Source organism: Crocodylus siamensis, chromosome 13 (genome assembly GCF_052110815.1).
Source record: "Crocodylus siamensis isolate JL-2025a chromosome 13, ASM5211081v1, whole genome shotgun sequence".
NCBI classification, from domain to species: domain Eukaryota; kingdom Metazoa; phylum Chordata; order Crocodylia; family Crocodylidae; genus Crocodylus; species Crocodylus siamensis.
In genome coordinates this window covers 11,480,298-11,496,842 of record NC_143407.1, presented here as the reverse complement: position 1 = coordinate 11,496,842, position 16,545 = coordinate 11,480,298, and the positions used below count along the sequence as shown (strand labels likewise).

The 16,545-nt window shown below is 51.0% G+C and overlaps 1 protein-coding gene across 1 annotated transcript; it reads right to left on the bottom strand.

Annotated features, from left to right (window-relative positions):
• Positions 1-10,962: 10,962 nt before the first annotated feature.
• LOC149853920 (galanin receptor 2a-like) lies at positions 10,963-11,867 on the bottom strand. Its single transcript, XM_090026346.1, has 2 exons — positions 11,520-11,867; positions 10,963-11,319 (listed from the first exon to the last, which is right to left on the bottom strand). Exons 1-2 carry the CDS (start codon positions 11,865-11,867, stop codon positions 10,963-10,965), a joined length of 705 nt encoding a protein of 234 aa, XP_089882472.1.
• Between the last annotated feature and the right edge of the window lie 4,678 nt (positions 11,868-16,545).

Below are 16,545 nucleotides of genomic sequence, written 5' to 3'. Positions count from 1 at the left end.
CCTGTTCCAGTGCTTTACTACCCTCCTAATAAGTAAGCTTTCCCTAATATCCAACTTAAACCTTCCCTTGCTGCAACTTGAGACCGTTGCTCCTTGTTCTGTCATCTGTCATCACTGGGAACAGTTCAGCTCCATCCTCTCTGGAGCCGCGCTTCAGTAGTTGAAGGCTGCTATCAAGGAGAGGGTTAAACCCCTAGTTTTTGGCTAAGCAGCGGGGGCGGGGGCAGTGACACTGATGAGTGGACTCCATGTGCCCAGGAGGGAGCAGATCACAGTCCCCAGCACCCTCATACCTCCCTGGGAACTCATTTCCTTACATAAGAGATGTACTCCAATTTTAGAGTTAATTTTGGGGGAAGGGTGTGCATGATATACGTAAGTACAGTATTTTTTAAACCATATACAGATGTAGTCAGATCTTTTTACCTTAATAATGGCTGTCCATACTGCTGTCAATCACGCTGGGAATAACTAGTGCATTGACTGCTCCCGTGATTGTTAACCAGGGGTATACGTACCCCTAGGGATACTTAAAAAGTCATACAAGGTACAGGAGGGCTCCCAGTGCCGTGTGCACCCCGGTGGAACGGCCAGGGAGCATGTGCCCCCCTCCCTCCTCGAACTGTGAGCGGGGCAGAGGTGGCTGCCACTGTGCACTGGGCTTTGCGCGCCACTGTGGACGCCTTGGGAGCTGTGTGATGCCACATGCCTGCTGCCACCGGCCTGCGCCATGCCCCCCACCTGCCTGGACGCGGGACACACGTGGCGTTGCACCACTCCCAAGGCAGTGGGGCACAAAGACCAGCACGCAGCAACAGCCACCTCTGCTCCATGCACAGATCAGGGTGGGGGGGCATGTGCCCCCCAGGTGTCTGTCAGGGTGCGCGCAGTGGCGGGAGCCCCCATGCATGCCTGGATGAACCGCCCAGGATCCGATTGTCCCACAACCTGCCCAGTTGGGGCCCCATTCACCCCAGCCCCTGCTTGTGCCCCACTTCCTCCCTCACCGTGGGGGCCTTGATCTGCCCCCCAACCAGCCCTTTCTTCTCCCCCACAGACTTACCTGCTGGGTGGTTGGGGTGGGGTCAAGTGCGCATGCTTTCAGCCCCCTAAATAATTTTAATATAAAGGGGTACATAAGCTGAAACTTTGAGACAGAAGGGGTACACTTGTTAAAAGAAAGTTGAAAACTCCTGGTTTATTCAATGGGGTTTTCAAAAATGCTCATTGGTGGCCTTGCCCTGCTCCCACTGACTTCAGTCAGAGCAGAATTAAGCCAACCCTCGCCATTTCTGAAAATCTTACTTTAGGGTAAAGGCCTGGCCTCAGTGAAGTCCCCTGGAGTTTTGTGATGGAGGTCTACAGGGCCAGGCTTCTCTTGCAAGTCTCCCACAACTACGCTAGCACTGCTGGTAGCAGTGATGGCCCAGAGCACCCTCCTGACCACCACTGTTCCTGTCAGTGGGTCAGCTAGGGGTGCTGTGCTTTTGTGCGCCTTTAAATTTTCCAGTCCTTGCAAGAACCAATTCTTTAACCAATTCTTCACCTCTGTTTTTTTTGTGCAGGGACCAGGACTTCCCCACAGTGATGCAAGACGGACTCGAGGGGAACGCCTCCAGACCTCAGGCCGGGGAGGACCGGGTTAGAGAGCTTCTGGAGGGGCTGGAAGTATATAAATCAGTGGGTTCAGATGCTCCCTCCCCAGGGTGTTGAGGGAGCTAGCAGGGGTTATTGCAGGGCCCTTGGCACGGCTTTACGAGCGCTCATGGTGCTCGGGCCAGGTGCCAGATGACTGGAAGATAGCCAATGTGGTCCCCATCTTTAAAAAAGGGAAGAGGGAGGACCCAGGCAACTATAGGCCCATCAGTCTTACCTCAATCCTAGGGAAACTCTTTGAGAAGATCATCAAGGAGCACATCTGGGATAGACCGGCCTCAGAGGTGATGCTGAAGGGCTACCAGCACGGTTTCATTAGGGGCAGGTCATGTCAGACCAACCTGATTGCCTTTTATGATCAGGTCACAAAAGCATTGGATGCAGGTGTCGCGGTGGATGTAGTATTTCTGGACTTCAGCAAGTACTTTGACACCGTCTCCCACCCCATCCTCATTAAAAAACTAGGCAACTGTGGCACTGATGCCTACACAGTCAGGTGGATTACAGATTGGCTGAAGGGTCGCGCTCAGGGGGTGGTGGTGGATGGGTCATATTCGACCTGGAGAGAAGTGGGCAGTGGAGTCCCCTAGCGCTCGGTCCTTGGGCCCGCGCTGTTCAATTTCTTTATCAGCGATTTGGATGATGGGGTGAAATGCAACCTGTTTAAATTCGCTGATGATACCAAAATTTGGGGTGAGGTGAGCACGCTAGTAGGGAGGGAAAGACTGCAGCAAGACCTAGATAGGTTACAGGGGTGGGCTAGCAAAAACAGGATGCGCTTCACTACTGACAAGTGCAGGGTGCTGCACACTTATAAGGTGGGAAACTCCCTTCTTGAGAGCACAGAGGCAGAAAGGGATCTTGGAGTCATTACTGACTCCAAGATGAACATGGGCCGACAATGCGAGGTCACGGTTGGCAGGGCTAACCAGACCTTGTCATGCATCCACAGGTGCATCTCTAGCAGGGACAAGGAGGTGATCCTCCCCCTCTGTGCGGCACTGGTCAGGCCACAGCTGGAGTCCTGCGTCCAGTTCTGGGCGCTGCACTTCAGGGGGGATGTGGGCAACATGGAGAGGGTCCAGAGGAGGGCTACCTGCATGATCCGGGGACAACAAGGCAGACCCTACAATGAGAGACTGCGGGACCTGAACCTGTTCAGCCTTCACAAGAGAAGGCTGAGGGGGGACCTGGTGACCGTCTATAAACTCACTAGGGGGGGCCAGAAGGTTTTGGGAGAGACCTTGTTTCCCCAAGCGCCCCCTGGCATAACAAGGAATAACGACCACAAGTTGTTGGAGAGGAGGTTTAGATTAGACATCTGTAAGGACTACTTCACGGTCAGGGCGGCTAGGATCTGGAACCAACTTCCAAGGGAAGTGGTGCTGGCTCCTACCTTGGGGGTCTTTAAGAGGAGGCTTGATGCTTACCTGGCTGGAGTCATTTGAGCCCAGTTTTTCTCCTGCCCAAGCAGGGGGTTGGACTTGACCTGACTTCTGTGATTCTATGAAGAACCAGAAATGGATGCCCCGCAGCGACACACACATGCCCAGGCTCGTAGCTTTTCCAAATTGAACTCTCAAGACAGCTCTTCCTAGGAGATTTCTGTCTCCAAGGAGAGTTGGTAGAAGTTGGGAGCTGTGGTGCAGACCGCAATTTCAGCTCGGTAGGCATGCCTCTTGCCTGCATTATCCCTGTAATGCCCCCTGAAAAGATTTTTCAATTGCAGCCGTGTTTGGTCTGAGAAACCAAAGAAAATGAGGGGGCTGACACAGCAGGTGGAATAGGCCAGCAGCATGGACAAACTGGAAACCACATAGACCCCAGGGCTCTGCAGCAGGCTGCGATTCACCAGGAGGAAGGTCACCAACCAATATGGCATCCACATCGCCACAAAGACCGTCACGATGGTGATGATCTTGGCAGTGACCTGCCGGCTCTTGTGGTGACCGTTCTCAGCGCGAATAACCCCTCCCCTTCGGCACCAGAGGAATCGGACAATCTCCCAGTAGCACAACACCATCAGGAGCATGGCAGGGAGAAAAGCCACGCCGGCAAAGACAGCCAAGTAGAGCACAGTCTGCAGCTCCATCATGCACAATACGCAGCAGAGCCGGCGCTCGAGGCTAATGACCTGCTGGTGCATCCAGCTGGGAATGGAGACCACCAAGCCCAGGATTCAGGTTAAGCTGAGCAGCAGGGATCTATGGCCGCAGGGGGAAGAGAAGGAACGCGTGGGGTGGACAACAGCCAGGTAACGCAAGACAGAAGTGGCCACCATCATGTAGACCCAGAGCACATGGCCCAAGTAGACAGACTCTGGCTACTGATGCAGACAGCTGCCCCAAGCCTCCAGTCCTCAAAGAGGAAGGTGAGGAGCATCACTGGTACATCATAAAGAAGGAAGATCATGTCAAAGACAGAGATGTTGATCATGAGGGTGCTGGTGAGAGCAGCGATATTACTTTTGCTGCCCCGGAAGCTGTCAGCAAGAACCAGGATCATAAGCAGGTTTCCAGTGAGACCCACCAGGACAACTAGGCCAAGGCAAAGGGCTAACAGATATCTGATAGACAAGCAGGAGACACCACTCAGCCCATAATGAATGCCGTCTTCGGGAAGGGAGGTGATGGTGTGATTGCAGGCTAGGAAGGCACTGTCTCGGAGTGGGCTTCATCCTCACCTGCTTCTGAAGACTGGGGGCTTGCTAAGAAAGCAAACAATGAGTTAGGAATGGGTCTAGAACATAAGTGTCATTCTGGTTATGGTAAGCTTTCTCCCATCGGCCCAGCACTTGGGACATCAACCATCTGTTGCACCCTCCCCTCCCCGCCCAGAGACCCGTTTTGATGGCCCATTTTGGGGACTTAAAAGACCCACAGGTTCCTAGCTAGAGGGTTTTGCCCCTCTGCTCAGGGTCGGACTGATCACCACGTCTGGGATAAGGATGGACTTTTACCCCGCAGTCAGATTGGGTCAGCCTGTGGGGTTTGTGTCTTCCTCTGTGTTGCGGGCATGGTTTTCTTCCTTGGATCTCTTGTGCATGTGTTAACAAACTACGCCCTGTCCTTGCCCTGGCAGGACACTGACGGTGCCCTGTTCTTCTGCTTTACCTGTGGGGCAAGATGAAGGGTGCTTGTGGTGTTTCAGTTATAATTAGGGATCTCCATAAATCGTGCTGGAAGTGCCCCCCGCGGCTGGCCCTTTAATGTTTTTCATTTTGCTACTTGCCCCCCAGCCCACTTCATGCATCCGACAGCTGTATTCCTTTGGTAAGGATTGCACTGTATTAAGGTCTATTAGATTACGTTTGACAGCTGAAATATGAAGATGCTCTTAAGAAGTCAGGAGACTAAGTGGCTTGTATTCTTGTTCTTCGCTGGGAGGGCCCCTGGCAGTAGAATGAGTTACCGAAGAAGAGCGCCCTGACTCCAAACATACTTGTTTTCAAAAGCTGGCTAAATATCTTGGGCTGCTGCAGGCATCCCAACAGCTGTGAACACACAAATGAATGAAGCGGGCAAAGAAAACTTCCTGTTGCTGGAAGAGTCCAAGAGCAGAATCCTGCATTGACTAACGAAGCTCTAAACAAAATACTAGCTTAGATCATAGAGACTTAGAGAAGTAGGGCTGGAAGGGACCTCCAGAGTCCGACCCCCTGCCTGAGGCAGGATCGTCCCTATCCAAGCCATCCTATGAAAATCCATAATCTAAACTCTTCACAAACTACCATGAACTTCGACCCAACACAAGCCCCATCGGTAAAACAGGGGACCATGGCAGCCAATGCCCTGCTTCTATACAAGTTGGGAGCTTCAGACGTGCTACAGCTGTTAGCTGCACACACACACATGCATGCGCACGCTTCGAAGTAGAAAGTCTAAAGCTGGTGCTGCTCCCTGGAACTGCTTTTAATTCCTGTATTCAGGCAGGGCCTTTTATTCCAGCATCCTCCGAACCCAAGGTCCTGGTACTATGGGAGAGATACCCACTTCCACTTCATTAAAGTCTGTGTATAAGCAGAATTAATCTCATTACCTCTTTGCAACACGAGCATAGCAGCTCTCCATTGTACTTGGAAACTAAGCTGTTTAACTGAAAATACTCTAGTCCTTGAAACATTAAATTGTAGGAAAGAAAGGTCTTTGCCTTAAAGCACTGTAGTAATCCCCTAACCTCGGTGCTTCATCTAAGATCACCCCTTTCTTTGATTATTAGATAGCTCTTGTCTTTCTCATGTCTGGCAAGCTTTATATATATACATATTTGACTCTCTCTATCCCAAAAGAGGAAATTATTGACTGAATTATGGTTTGTTTTTTCTTTTTCCGTACGGCAGCAAGAAAGTGATGCCCAGAACCTTTCCCAACAAGGAGCTGAATAGCTTGCCATCAGGTTCTCAAGGAAAATCTGAGGGGAAAATGCAAAAAAACGCCTTCTTAAATCAAATCTGAAAGTAGGAATTTTGATTGTTAGGGAACATTTCCAAAAACCTGCCATTACCATGACCCACTCCACCATAACAGCCGCCTTTCTCAGCATCCCATCTGCAAGGCTTCTGGGAATGTGTTTTGCTCTGCAAAGACACTAAAAAAGCCCGGGGAAGTTGTACAGCAAAGACAACTTGAAGAAACAGAATAGAGAGAAAACTCTAAAGACAGAAGGAGATAGACCTGAGACAAGAAGAAGGAAGGAAGCTGTCTCATCTAATTCAGCTGTCCAGGTTATTACCTTCAAGGTAGTCTTGCCATTGGTCAAAGGGGCTGGGTCCAGCACAGAGTCACAGGCTGAACCTCTGTGATGCTGCATTGTGAAGTCTCCTGCTTTATTCTTCCTGCGTGAACCAATAGAAAAGGATATGAGAAAGGGGAGGAGGGGACCAGGCCCGTGCCCCTCCTTTCACATCTCCTTGGTATTTTTTTATTACTGGGCCAGGAGCAGGATGCACATGCAGCGCGTTCACCATCAGCAACACCCTGAAACAAAATCATTGCCTTTTCAAACTAGCCCTCTTGAGGGAAACCATCAGGATTGCTCTCCAGAGCTGAGCCCATAGAGTTAAAGCAGACAGGATGGCAGAGAAAGGCGATTTTAAATACTAATGCGTTAGCCACATACTGCATCAGACTGCATGGCAGACCATCTAAAACTTACTGAAATGTGTCTTTGGAGAGCTGGACTTCTCGAGTGCGTACAAAGCTACTTATTCCCAGCACTGCAGTAGCCCCTTATAACTTCAGCCAGCAACAAGGCCCCATTGTGTTAGGCTCTGTGCATCCGTACAGTAGGTCAGTGGGGGCCAGCCTTTTTGCTACTCTGATCCCCTTCCCCTGCCTGATCTGCTGCTCTGCTTTCTGCTCCCCCTTTGGGGTTCCTTGACTATTTACTGCTCCCTGCGGGCTCTTAGCTGATCTGCCACCGTTTGCTGCTTCCTGCCCTGGATTCCCAGACTATCTGCTTTTTGCTCCCTGCCCTGGGTTCCCTGCCATTTTGCTGTTCTGCTTTCCACTCCCTGTACTGTATTCCCCACTGATCTTCTGCCTTGCTTTTTGGTCCCTGCCCTGTGCTCCCTGCCTGATCCGCTGCCTTGCTTTCTGCTCCCTTCCCTATCTCTGGCCGTACTGTCATCTCTTCCCTGATCAGCTGTGGGCCACACACAGAGGTGGCCACCCCTGCAATAAGGGACAGTCCCTGTCCTGCAAACCTTCCAGTTGACATAGTGAAGGCAGATAAAGGCGGGGTGGGGAAAGGCTGGCCAGCCCTATGGTAGAGATGGGGAGCTGAGGCACCAAGCAGTTAAGCCTCCTTCTCAAGGGTGCAGGAAATTGGGGCAGAGCCTGCAGCTCCTGAGGTCACCATGACATTCAAATTCTGCATGATCAGTCAACAGATCAAAAACCCTGGGCTCAGGCCTGCTTCCATGAAGCCAGTGGCATTTTTACCAGTGGTGGGGCTTCACCAGAAACCAAGGGAGACCAATGCTAGGACATGGTAGCCCTGAAGCACCTTAAATAAGTCTGCAATCTGTAGCGCAGATCTGTGTGAAGGATGCCCGCAGCTGCCTTTTTCCTCCTCTGCTGCAGAAAGGTGGGCTTTAAAGCAATATACTTTGGGAAAGCCACGTTATGAATCCTCCTCTCCGAGGCCACAAGACAGATTTCAAAGTCTAGCACAGCCATGTCTTTTTAAAAGGACCCTCTTAAGACTCAGATACAGTTGTGTCCTAAGGCCACAATGCAACTAAATACAAATGCCAGATGCAAGTACAAAAATCGTAGTGAAGACACCATCAGTCCTTTAAAATGCATTATCACACAATGAGATCTGGAATAGCCAAAGCCAAAGCCAGGGAGTGCAGTGTTACAGAGCCTTCTGCAAATGGCTTTTTCATGCTGCATTTGTACAGCACCTAGCACCACAGGGGCCCTGATAATAAATTAAACCCACTTGGAGCTACTGTATTATACGTGCTGTAATAACTACTCAGCATGGATGGGAGAGTATGAATCTGAGAGCACAATGAAATTCAGGCTGCAACTCAGCAAAGTTCCCTTGCTCTGAAACCTGCATATCAAAGCAAACGGGAACACCACCTCGCAGAGCTCCTGCAAGCTCCAGTGATTACATGCAGAGACCTGTTTGAGATGACACACTTAGCTCTTCACCTGTGGTCCAAGTTCAGCCTCAGCAGTCAGATCCTCATGGGACAGGAGTACTCAGGACTTTGCAAGAGCAGCCCCCCCGGTGCAAAGAGAACAGAAGAGTCATTGCTCTATTGAAACCACCGGATGGACCTCCCTGCAAGCATCGTCAGGCCCAGGCGTCCGCGGTAGAAATAGATTCCCACTGGGGCAGGTCTTTAGGGAAGAGAGATCCATCTTCTACCCCAGTGACAGCCTCCCACCTCCTCCGTGTTCCCCGCCGGGACCTCATTAGCCCAGACTAAAGGAAATGAGATTATTAGCACCTAGCTCTGCGAGCTCTCGCATCATCAGCCTGACTCATTATCACAACTCTCTCTGCCCCATGCCCAGAGCAGCAGCACCATTAGCATTCCCAGCGGAGGTGGCTCCTGAAGTCCTTCCAAGTGAACCAACACATGGAAACCAATCACTGGATGCTTAATGAAACAAGGAGATCAACACCTACCGTACTTGCTAATCCCCAGGTAAACTCTAACCAGTACAGAAACAGGCTAATAGCCAGTCCGTCTGGCTGGGCTCCAGAAAAATAGTAAATACCATTTCTGTGCAACTATAACATTGGAAAAGGGCACTCTGGCAGGCTTGAGGCCCAGAACCAGGGACTGCAAAACCCGGAAGCTGCTTCTGGCTCTGCCACGGACCTGGTGCGGGACCCGACGCAGGCTGCTTCACTGCTCTGCCGTTCTGTCCCCTCCCACACTGTGGCTGGTGTCTTTCTGCTGTACCCTCCTCAGGACCATCTCTTAGGGTAGACTGCCTAACATACAGATTTGGTGCCAATCCATTTTTGGCTAGAGAAGAGACCCCCAGTAGAAGCTGTGCCAGTTTGGAGGTACCTTACCCCAGAGGAGAACAAGAGATGCTCTTTTATCTTTCATAGTGGGGTTTTTTTTATTTTGTTTTGTCCTCGTCACCTGCGTTTCGGAGCCCCTGCCAGGAGTGCATCAAACAATGTGATTGACATCTGTCAGGTATCATTCGTTCGCTCATCCTCTTCTCATGGGAGGTGGTGTGTGCTATAGGATGCCTTGCTTTGGTAGAGTTGGAGCATGGTTTTAGCCACAACGGTCCAGTAAATTATATAAGAAACAAGAATTTTGTTGTTGTTGTTGGGGTGGGGGGTCGTATCTTTTATTGGACCAGCTATATAGCTGGGAGAAGTGTCAGATGAGACTTTGGGCCCCACGCACCCTTGCTCTGGGCATACAATAGCTTGTCCAAAGCTGTTCCAGTTTCCCTTGGGGCCTCTATGTACTACCTGATAAATAAATGCTGGTTTTCTGATGGAGCATGATGGGTTTATGTGCAGTCTGGTGACTTGAGGGACCCACAAGCTCCCGTGTGCTGCTATGTGCCCACGTGTTCCTAAGCAATAGTAGCGTCAATCCTCTCTGCTTAAGAGGAATCAGCTAACAAATGCCCTTGAGAGAAGAAAGGTGCAGAAATCAGGTACTATTGTCTGCACCTTCGCATTTACATGCAGTCATATTTATTAACATTTTGGTACAGCCCCCAGTCACAGCTGGGTTACAGTCCATGAGGAGACTCCTGTGAAGTACTGAAATAAAGATAGTTACTAATAAAGGTCTGGGTTTCTAATGAGCAGTGCCTCACCCTGTGCGGAGGAGGGGGGGAGAGAAACATATTGCACTAAAGTTTTACCCACAGACAGGATCTCTTCTTTCATTTTGGCTGACCTCCTGCATAGCAGAGGCAGGAGACCCTGCCCATGGCTTCCTGCATCAAGGCCAGCGCTATGGGATAACCAAGCTGGACCCCGCATGCTGCATGATCTACAACCCTGTTAGAGCTTACGGTCTGAAAGGATGTAGGAGTGGACAAGACAGATGAACGCAGCCCAGGTGCGGGGCTGGAGAAGAGGGTAACAAATATAATGGGACGTGCTTCACTCTGAACCAGTCAGGCCTTTGTACTACATCAGTTCTTTGATCACAGAGAGGAAGCGACAGGTGAAGGAGGGGTGCAGAGCTATGAGTTTTCTTGGCTAGTTCACCCTCTGCTAGCCCATTGCCCATGAAAAAATAACAGGTCTGCAGGCAGCACTGGCTGCATCTGCAGGGCTCGAGTCTAGGACCAATGGCTCTGACAGCATGATGTGCGACTGCCTGAACCGGCGGTGCTTGGCATGCCTGGCCCCAGGGGCCAGATGAGTGGTGCAGGGTTGATCAAGAGCCTGCATCCACTGCAGGGTCAGTCCACAGGGTTTGTTCGTGGGTGCAATCTGAAGGGTGGCCCAATTTCACGCACCCAGATTTGGCCATAGATCAGTCCTGCATACCAGCCTGCTCGCACACTGAAGTGATCTAGCACACAGAGCCATGTCATCTGGCCCTTGGGGACATGGACATTTGGAAGGGGGGCACCGGCAATTAACATGGGCACTGCTCCCCTGCCACAACATGGGTGAAATGACACAGCTTCACAGGCCAGAGGTCGAGCATCACTGGCCTAAGCTAAAAGATTCACTCCTGTAGGAGGTTCAAATACAGAGAGCGCCAGCAAGAGAACACACCAAGGGTACATGTAGCTACAAGGGTACATGTAGCTATAAAGGGGGGTCTTATCCCTTTACACCATTAGTTCACTTGCCCCCATCAAACCCTGCATAGTGGCACTGCTTCAATCTTGTGCGGATGCACAGAGCCCCCGTGCTCACTGCTCTAGCCAGGCTCCTCAAGAGCCTCCTCAGCCCAGCTTGGTACTGGCTAGCGAGGCCGAAGCAGACAGTGGGGTTGATGCAGCGATTGGCATAGGTCACCAAGGCAGTCAGGTTAGATGCTAGGTACACAGGGACAGTATTCAGCAACCCGTCCTCCCGTGCGAGGAAAATCACCAGCCAGTAAGGGATCCACATGACCACAAAGGCCACCGCGGTGATCAAAGCCATGATGGTGGCCTGCTTGTTAACTTGGAGGCTGTGTGGATGCCTAGAGTCCTCCTAACCCACAAGGCACAGATGGTCATGGAATAGCACAGGATCATCACTAACATGGGTGGGAGGAAGGCCACCCTGCCCAAAAGCCTGAAGTAGAGAGCCATGTGCCACTTTGTCATTTGGTTCACACAGTAGGTCTCTTCCCCAGCCTTAACAATAGTGTAGTACTTCCACCAGGGGATGGAGAATAGGAAGCACAGCACCCATATGGACATGCAGGCCCAAGCAATGTGCTTCTGGGAGACGGCCAGGGCACGAGTGGGGTGGATCACAGCCACGTACCGCAGCACTGAGACCGCCAGCATGCTGTAGAAGTCCGCAAAGATGATCCAGAGGGACAAGCTGTTGTGGCTGATGCATACCATGTACCCCAAGCGCCTGTCCTTGAAGATGACATTGCCCAACATCACTGGGACATCATAGAGAAAAAAGATGAGGTCCAGGACAGCAATATTGTCCAGAAGGGGCCCAGTCAGACAGGTCACATGGCTGGCACTGGTTTGCCTCAGGTTTGGGATGAGGACCAGGAGCAGCAGGACATTTCCAGGCATGCCTAGCAGGAAGATGAGAATGTGGATGGAAGCAAACAAAGCCCTGCTTTGTCGGGGGAAAAGGTCACTCAGACCAGAGCTGGAGCCATTCTCTGCTCTGGAGTTGCAATGATCGGGCATGGCAAGGATGGAGCCCAGCAGCACCAGTCACCCTGACCCAGCAGAACCAAGGCTGCACCTCCCAGTCTGATGCGTTGAAATCAAAGGACAACGTTAGACTGGCTCTCTGCACCTGAAAGAAAGTGATATTGCTGTAGCTAGGGCTCAGAGGCTAGGTGTCAAAAGCCCTGCTCCCCACAGAGCAAATGAAAGAGGTCTTTAGGCAGCAGGAGGATGAGCAACAAGTTCAGGGAAGAGCCTGTGGGAGAAGCATTTCAGGTTCATGGAGACAACTATTAGAAAGCAGAGGCACAATAGGGTACAGTATGTCTCCTTTGGGGGCAGAATGGGGTAGTGAATGCTACCCTCCCCTGAGGTTCTTGGATCAGGACTTAGGGCCGTTCAAGGACTTGAATCCCAGAGCCCCAATTTCCAGCCGCCCGCTCTAGCTGCTGAACAGCACATCCTTTCCATGAGGGAGGATATGCCTGGCAGCCTGGGATCACAGGGTGAAGGATTCATGGTGCTGAGAACATCAGGGTAATTTCACAGAGGCAGATTTTAATTATCAAAGGTAGTCAGTCTGATCTCACCAATGGAGAAGCTTAGCAGGGGTTCAGGGAGAGCATTTAGAAGAGCTGCATGGTTCTGGGAGACAACAGTCAAGGCACAGGGGGAAGAAACAGGACCACCAACATCCACAGCTGAACATGGTGGATCCCGGCAGTGGCTGTAAGTTTAGTTTTCTGCCAGTTCAGCTACATCTGATAAAGCAAATAGCAAGCTCTTTGGAGCGGGAACCAAAAAACCAGCCCTGCAATTGGCAATTATTATTTTCTTTTCAATCTACATTTCCAGGTTACAGTAACTGCCGAGTGTGATCATCTCTTGGGGGTGGTTGTCTATGAAAGGTGCATGGGCTCCCCAATTCACAGCACCTGCAGCTAGCAAGGTGTGTGCCTGTTAGTTTTGATCACCAGGAAGAGAACGATGGATGAGGACTGCGGTTTGCAGTGTCCCAAACTGGAAAGGAAGCGACTGTTTTGATGAACACACAGGTAAAGGGACCCAGCGAGCAATGGGAAAACCACTAGCATTTAAAATGCACCAAAAGAATAAACAGACTGTTAACCACATCCGTCAGTGCTCAAGAGAGGTCACCACCTCTGCTTGCAGGCGGGGAGGGACCTTTGGGTGCCCAGTGATTGAACAGCAGCATCTCTGCAGGGGCAGCAAGCTCAGGACAGGGGGAGTTTGTTCTGCCTGGTGATATCGGACCAGAAGCTGCAAAGACTTGATCACAGTGCAGGGGCTGTACCTTATTTTGGATGCTCTGGTTAGACAGGGGACTTCTCACTTGGATTCACAGGCAGATTCCAGTGAGGTTGCACAGGCGATTTGCACAGCAAGCTGCAGCGAAACAAGCCCGGTGTCCCATCAGACTTCCCGATCGTCTGGAATCGCTCCGGGGGCCTCGCCTCAGCCTGCTCCTAGTGTGAAGAATCACAACTTCCTTGGGCAATGTCGGGCCCAGGATCCAAGCTCTCTCCAGAGATGCTTCCCCTGGTTCTGCAGCACAAATGGAGCCAGTCAGCACCCTGCTGTACTTCTGCATCCGGCGAGAGCTCCCAGACCGCACTTTTATGCTGCAAGTGGCGTGTGCTCCAGATGCAAAAAGGCTTACCTCCCTGGTGTCGCGTGCATGGCAGCAAATTGCTGGATTAAACTGCAGTCCCAAGCAGCCTCTTGTCTTGATCTTGTCACTTCCCCAACAAAACCCCTGCTGCCTAATGAGACAATTTATACACTTCAGCCAGAAAAACCCCAGGAGGTGGTGGTGCTCCTGGACTGCTTGTCAGCATCCTTCCATCTGAGCAAACAGGAGGCAGCACCGCGAACCTCAGCCTTCAGTCAGCACGGAGGAGAAATGGCTTTGAACGGAGAAGAACGGAGCGTTCTGCCTCCTCTTGCCACTCTTTCTTGTTCAGTATACTTGGGGGCTAGTAAAGTGAACCAAGCTGACACCAAGCCCTGGATGCAGCTGCCGCTGAAGGGGCCTGGGTCCCTTCAAAATCCACAGCCCAACCTTGCTCATGAGGATTTCACGTTCAAGGGAGGGAAAGCAGGAGGCACGACTGGGGTAGCCTCCAGGATGGCTGCCTGCAGCCTGTACTTGTGCAACATGTTCTGCCAGCACAGCTGCTTCCTACCACTGCGCTACCCAGGCCCCGTGGTCTCCCCACCGCCATTACATTTGCTCTTGGCTTTGTTGCTTGCCATGATCCACCAGAAGCTCTTTCAGGCCAACAGCCTTGGCTCTTCTGAGCGCAAATCCATTTGAAACCATCTCATGCTGGCAGCTAAGGAAACAGGAGCTGGCACTGCAGGGGTGGATTAATAAGTATTTGCTCTAGCATAGTGGTTTTCAACCTGTTTTTCATTTGCAGACCCCTAAAAAAATGTCAAATGGAGGTGTGGATCCCTTTGAATTCTAAGTGTGGGTATTTACATACGTTGATTGATCAAGCCATCTTTCCTGGACCCTTTTGGTGTAGTTTATGGACCCCTCATGGGTCCATGGACCATAGGTTGAACACCACTGCTCTAGCAAATTCATGTCCTTATGAATGCAGTGCTGAAGGGCATTGCATGCAGACACACATGAGCAAACTGGAGGAGACCCAGCCATGAATCCCCTGCTGGCACAGGTAGCCAGGATTGCACTTGTGCAATGCCTTTAATTTCTGTTAGGTCTATTCAGGTCAAAGTGGAGCTGGGCACTAATACTTCCATTTGGTAAAGGATCAGGATGGAGACTCGTGTGGCAAAAGGTTGGAGATCTCAGCATCTTCTCTTCTCTTTCACACAGCAATATGCCACCTAGAGCTGACACAAGCACAGTCCTGGTTCACATTGACACTTTCAAGCCACTGACCCGAGTGACTGCTTGCCTTGCTGGCTTGCACAAGCAGCTCATCTTGCTGAAGCTGAATTGGTTCCTAATGTGCCGTGTCCCTCCTTAGCCCTTTCCACCTGCAGATCTCAAAGTATGTTATCAACATTGCATCAACCTTGCCACCATCACATCGTGACTCCTTTTAAAGATGAGGAAGTGGAGGAAAGAGGGGAAGTTAGTTAGCCTTAAGGTCAAGCCTTGAGTCAATCCAGAACCCAGTAACTGGGCCTGCCATGTCCCTGTTCTCCAAACGCTTGAGACATTTCTCTCTTGGAGCCATGAACCCTGACTCTCACCTCGCTTCCGCTTCAACTAGGAGAGAACAGTTCAAGGATTTTTGTGCTAAAAGTCACATGGCTTATTTTTTCTACTCCTCTCTAATATATGAAGAGCATCTTTATTGCATGGAAGGGAGGAATTTTCCAGCTTCAATACATTAAAGAAGTCGTAACTTCCCCTCTTACTAAAAGACACTTTGGAGGACGGGAGAACTAAGATGATGACACCCTGCTGCAGTCTAGCCTGGGCATGTGGGAGTAGAGGCTTTGAATTGGGCCATTTGAGGCTCTTTTATCAACACTGTTCAACTCAACCCCCTGTGGTGCAAGTGGAAGCTCCTTGTGCATCAATCAAATGCTCCTATCCTTGTTTAGCTGTCAGAGAAAACTCTTGCACCAGCTCCCTGAGCCCGAAGGAAACCTCCAACAAAACCTGAAAAAAGGAGTTCGGCGATTCCCTTGCTCCGTCATAAAGAGAAAGAGCAGACGTGCTCTCACAGGACAGCTCCAGTGGGAAGGGGTCGGAGGGTCAGTTCCTGTTCTGGTAGCACTTCTAGGAGGAATGCTTAGTCTACTGTACTTGCAGTAGGGTCGAACACTGGCAACAGGCACAGCTTTTTGCTTTGACCTGCCAAAGGCCCCGTGTGAGCCACAGGCTCTGTTAGGTTAAATAGTGTTTGAACTGACACACGGCCAGGTCCAACCCTGCATTGTCAGAGCCATATATCTCCAAACGCCGTCTTTGCAAATGTCTTCACCAAGGCTGCTTTCCACCCCTGGGAGCTGGTGAAGCGGATTTAACCTGCTGTTTTTTCAAGGGGTGATGTCTTGGAGACACGGAAAACGGCCCATTTCATTAAGGTTTCAGGTGTTCACTGAGACCTGAAACATCCCCAAGTACAGCCCCCCAAGTACAGCCCAGCATAAACATGGACCATCACGAGAGGCCCCACAGTGCTTATTAAAAGCTATCACCTCCACAGCCAGGGAAACAGGGATGGTCTTGGCGTTGGGAGGGAGCTACACGTACTGCCCAGAAGCAGTGCAGCTCATGGAAAGCATTTAGTAAATCCAGACTATTCTGACTGATTTACAGAGATGCTGGGCTTGGTGGCTGCTACAGGGGGGGCAGGAACTGGCTGCATGAAATTTTACCGCCTGTTGCTACACAGACAACAGGCACAGCGTGCAGCAATAGAAAACAGAACGAGCACCGAGCAACTAGTACAGAGAGCTAGCTGGCATAACGGCAAGGACCACCCAGAACCTCCTAGACAGAAGCAGCAGAGATGCACGGAGCAGAGCAATTTTTGGTATTGGTCTCCAGAGCTGTTGGTCTCAAAGC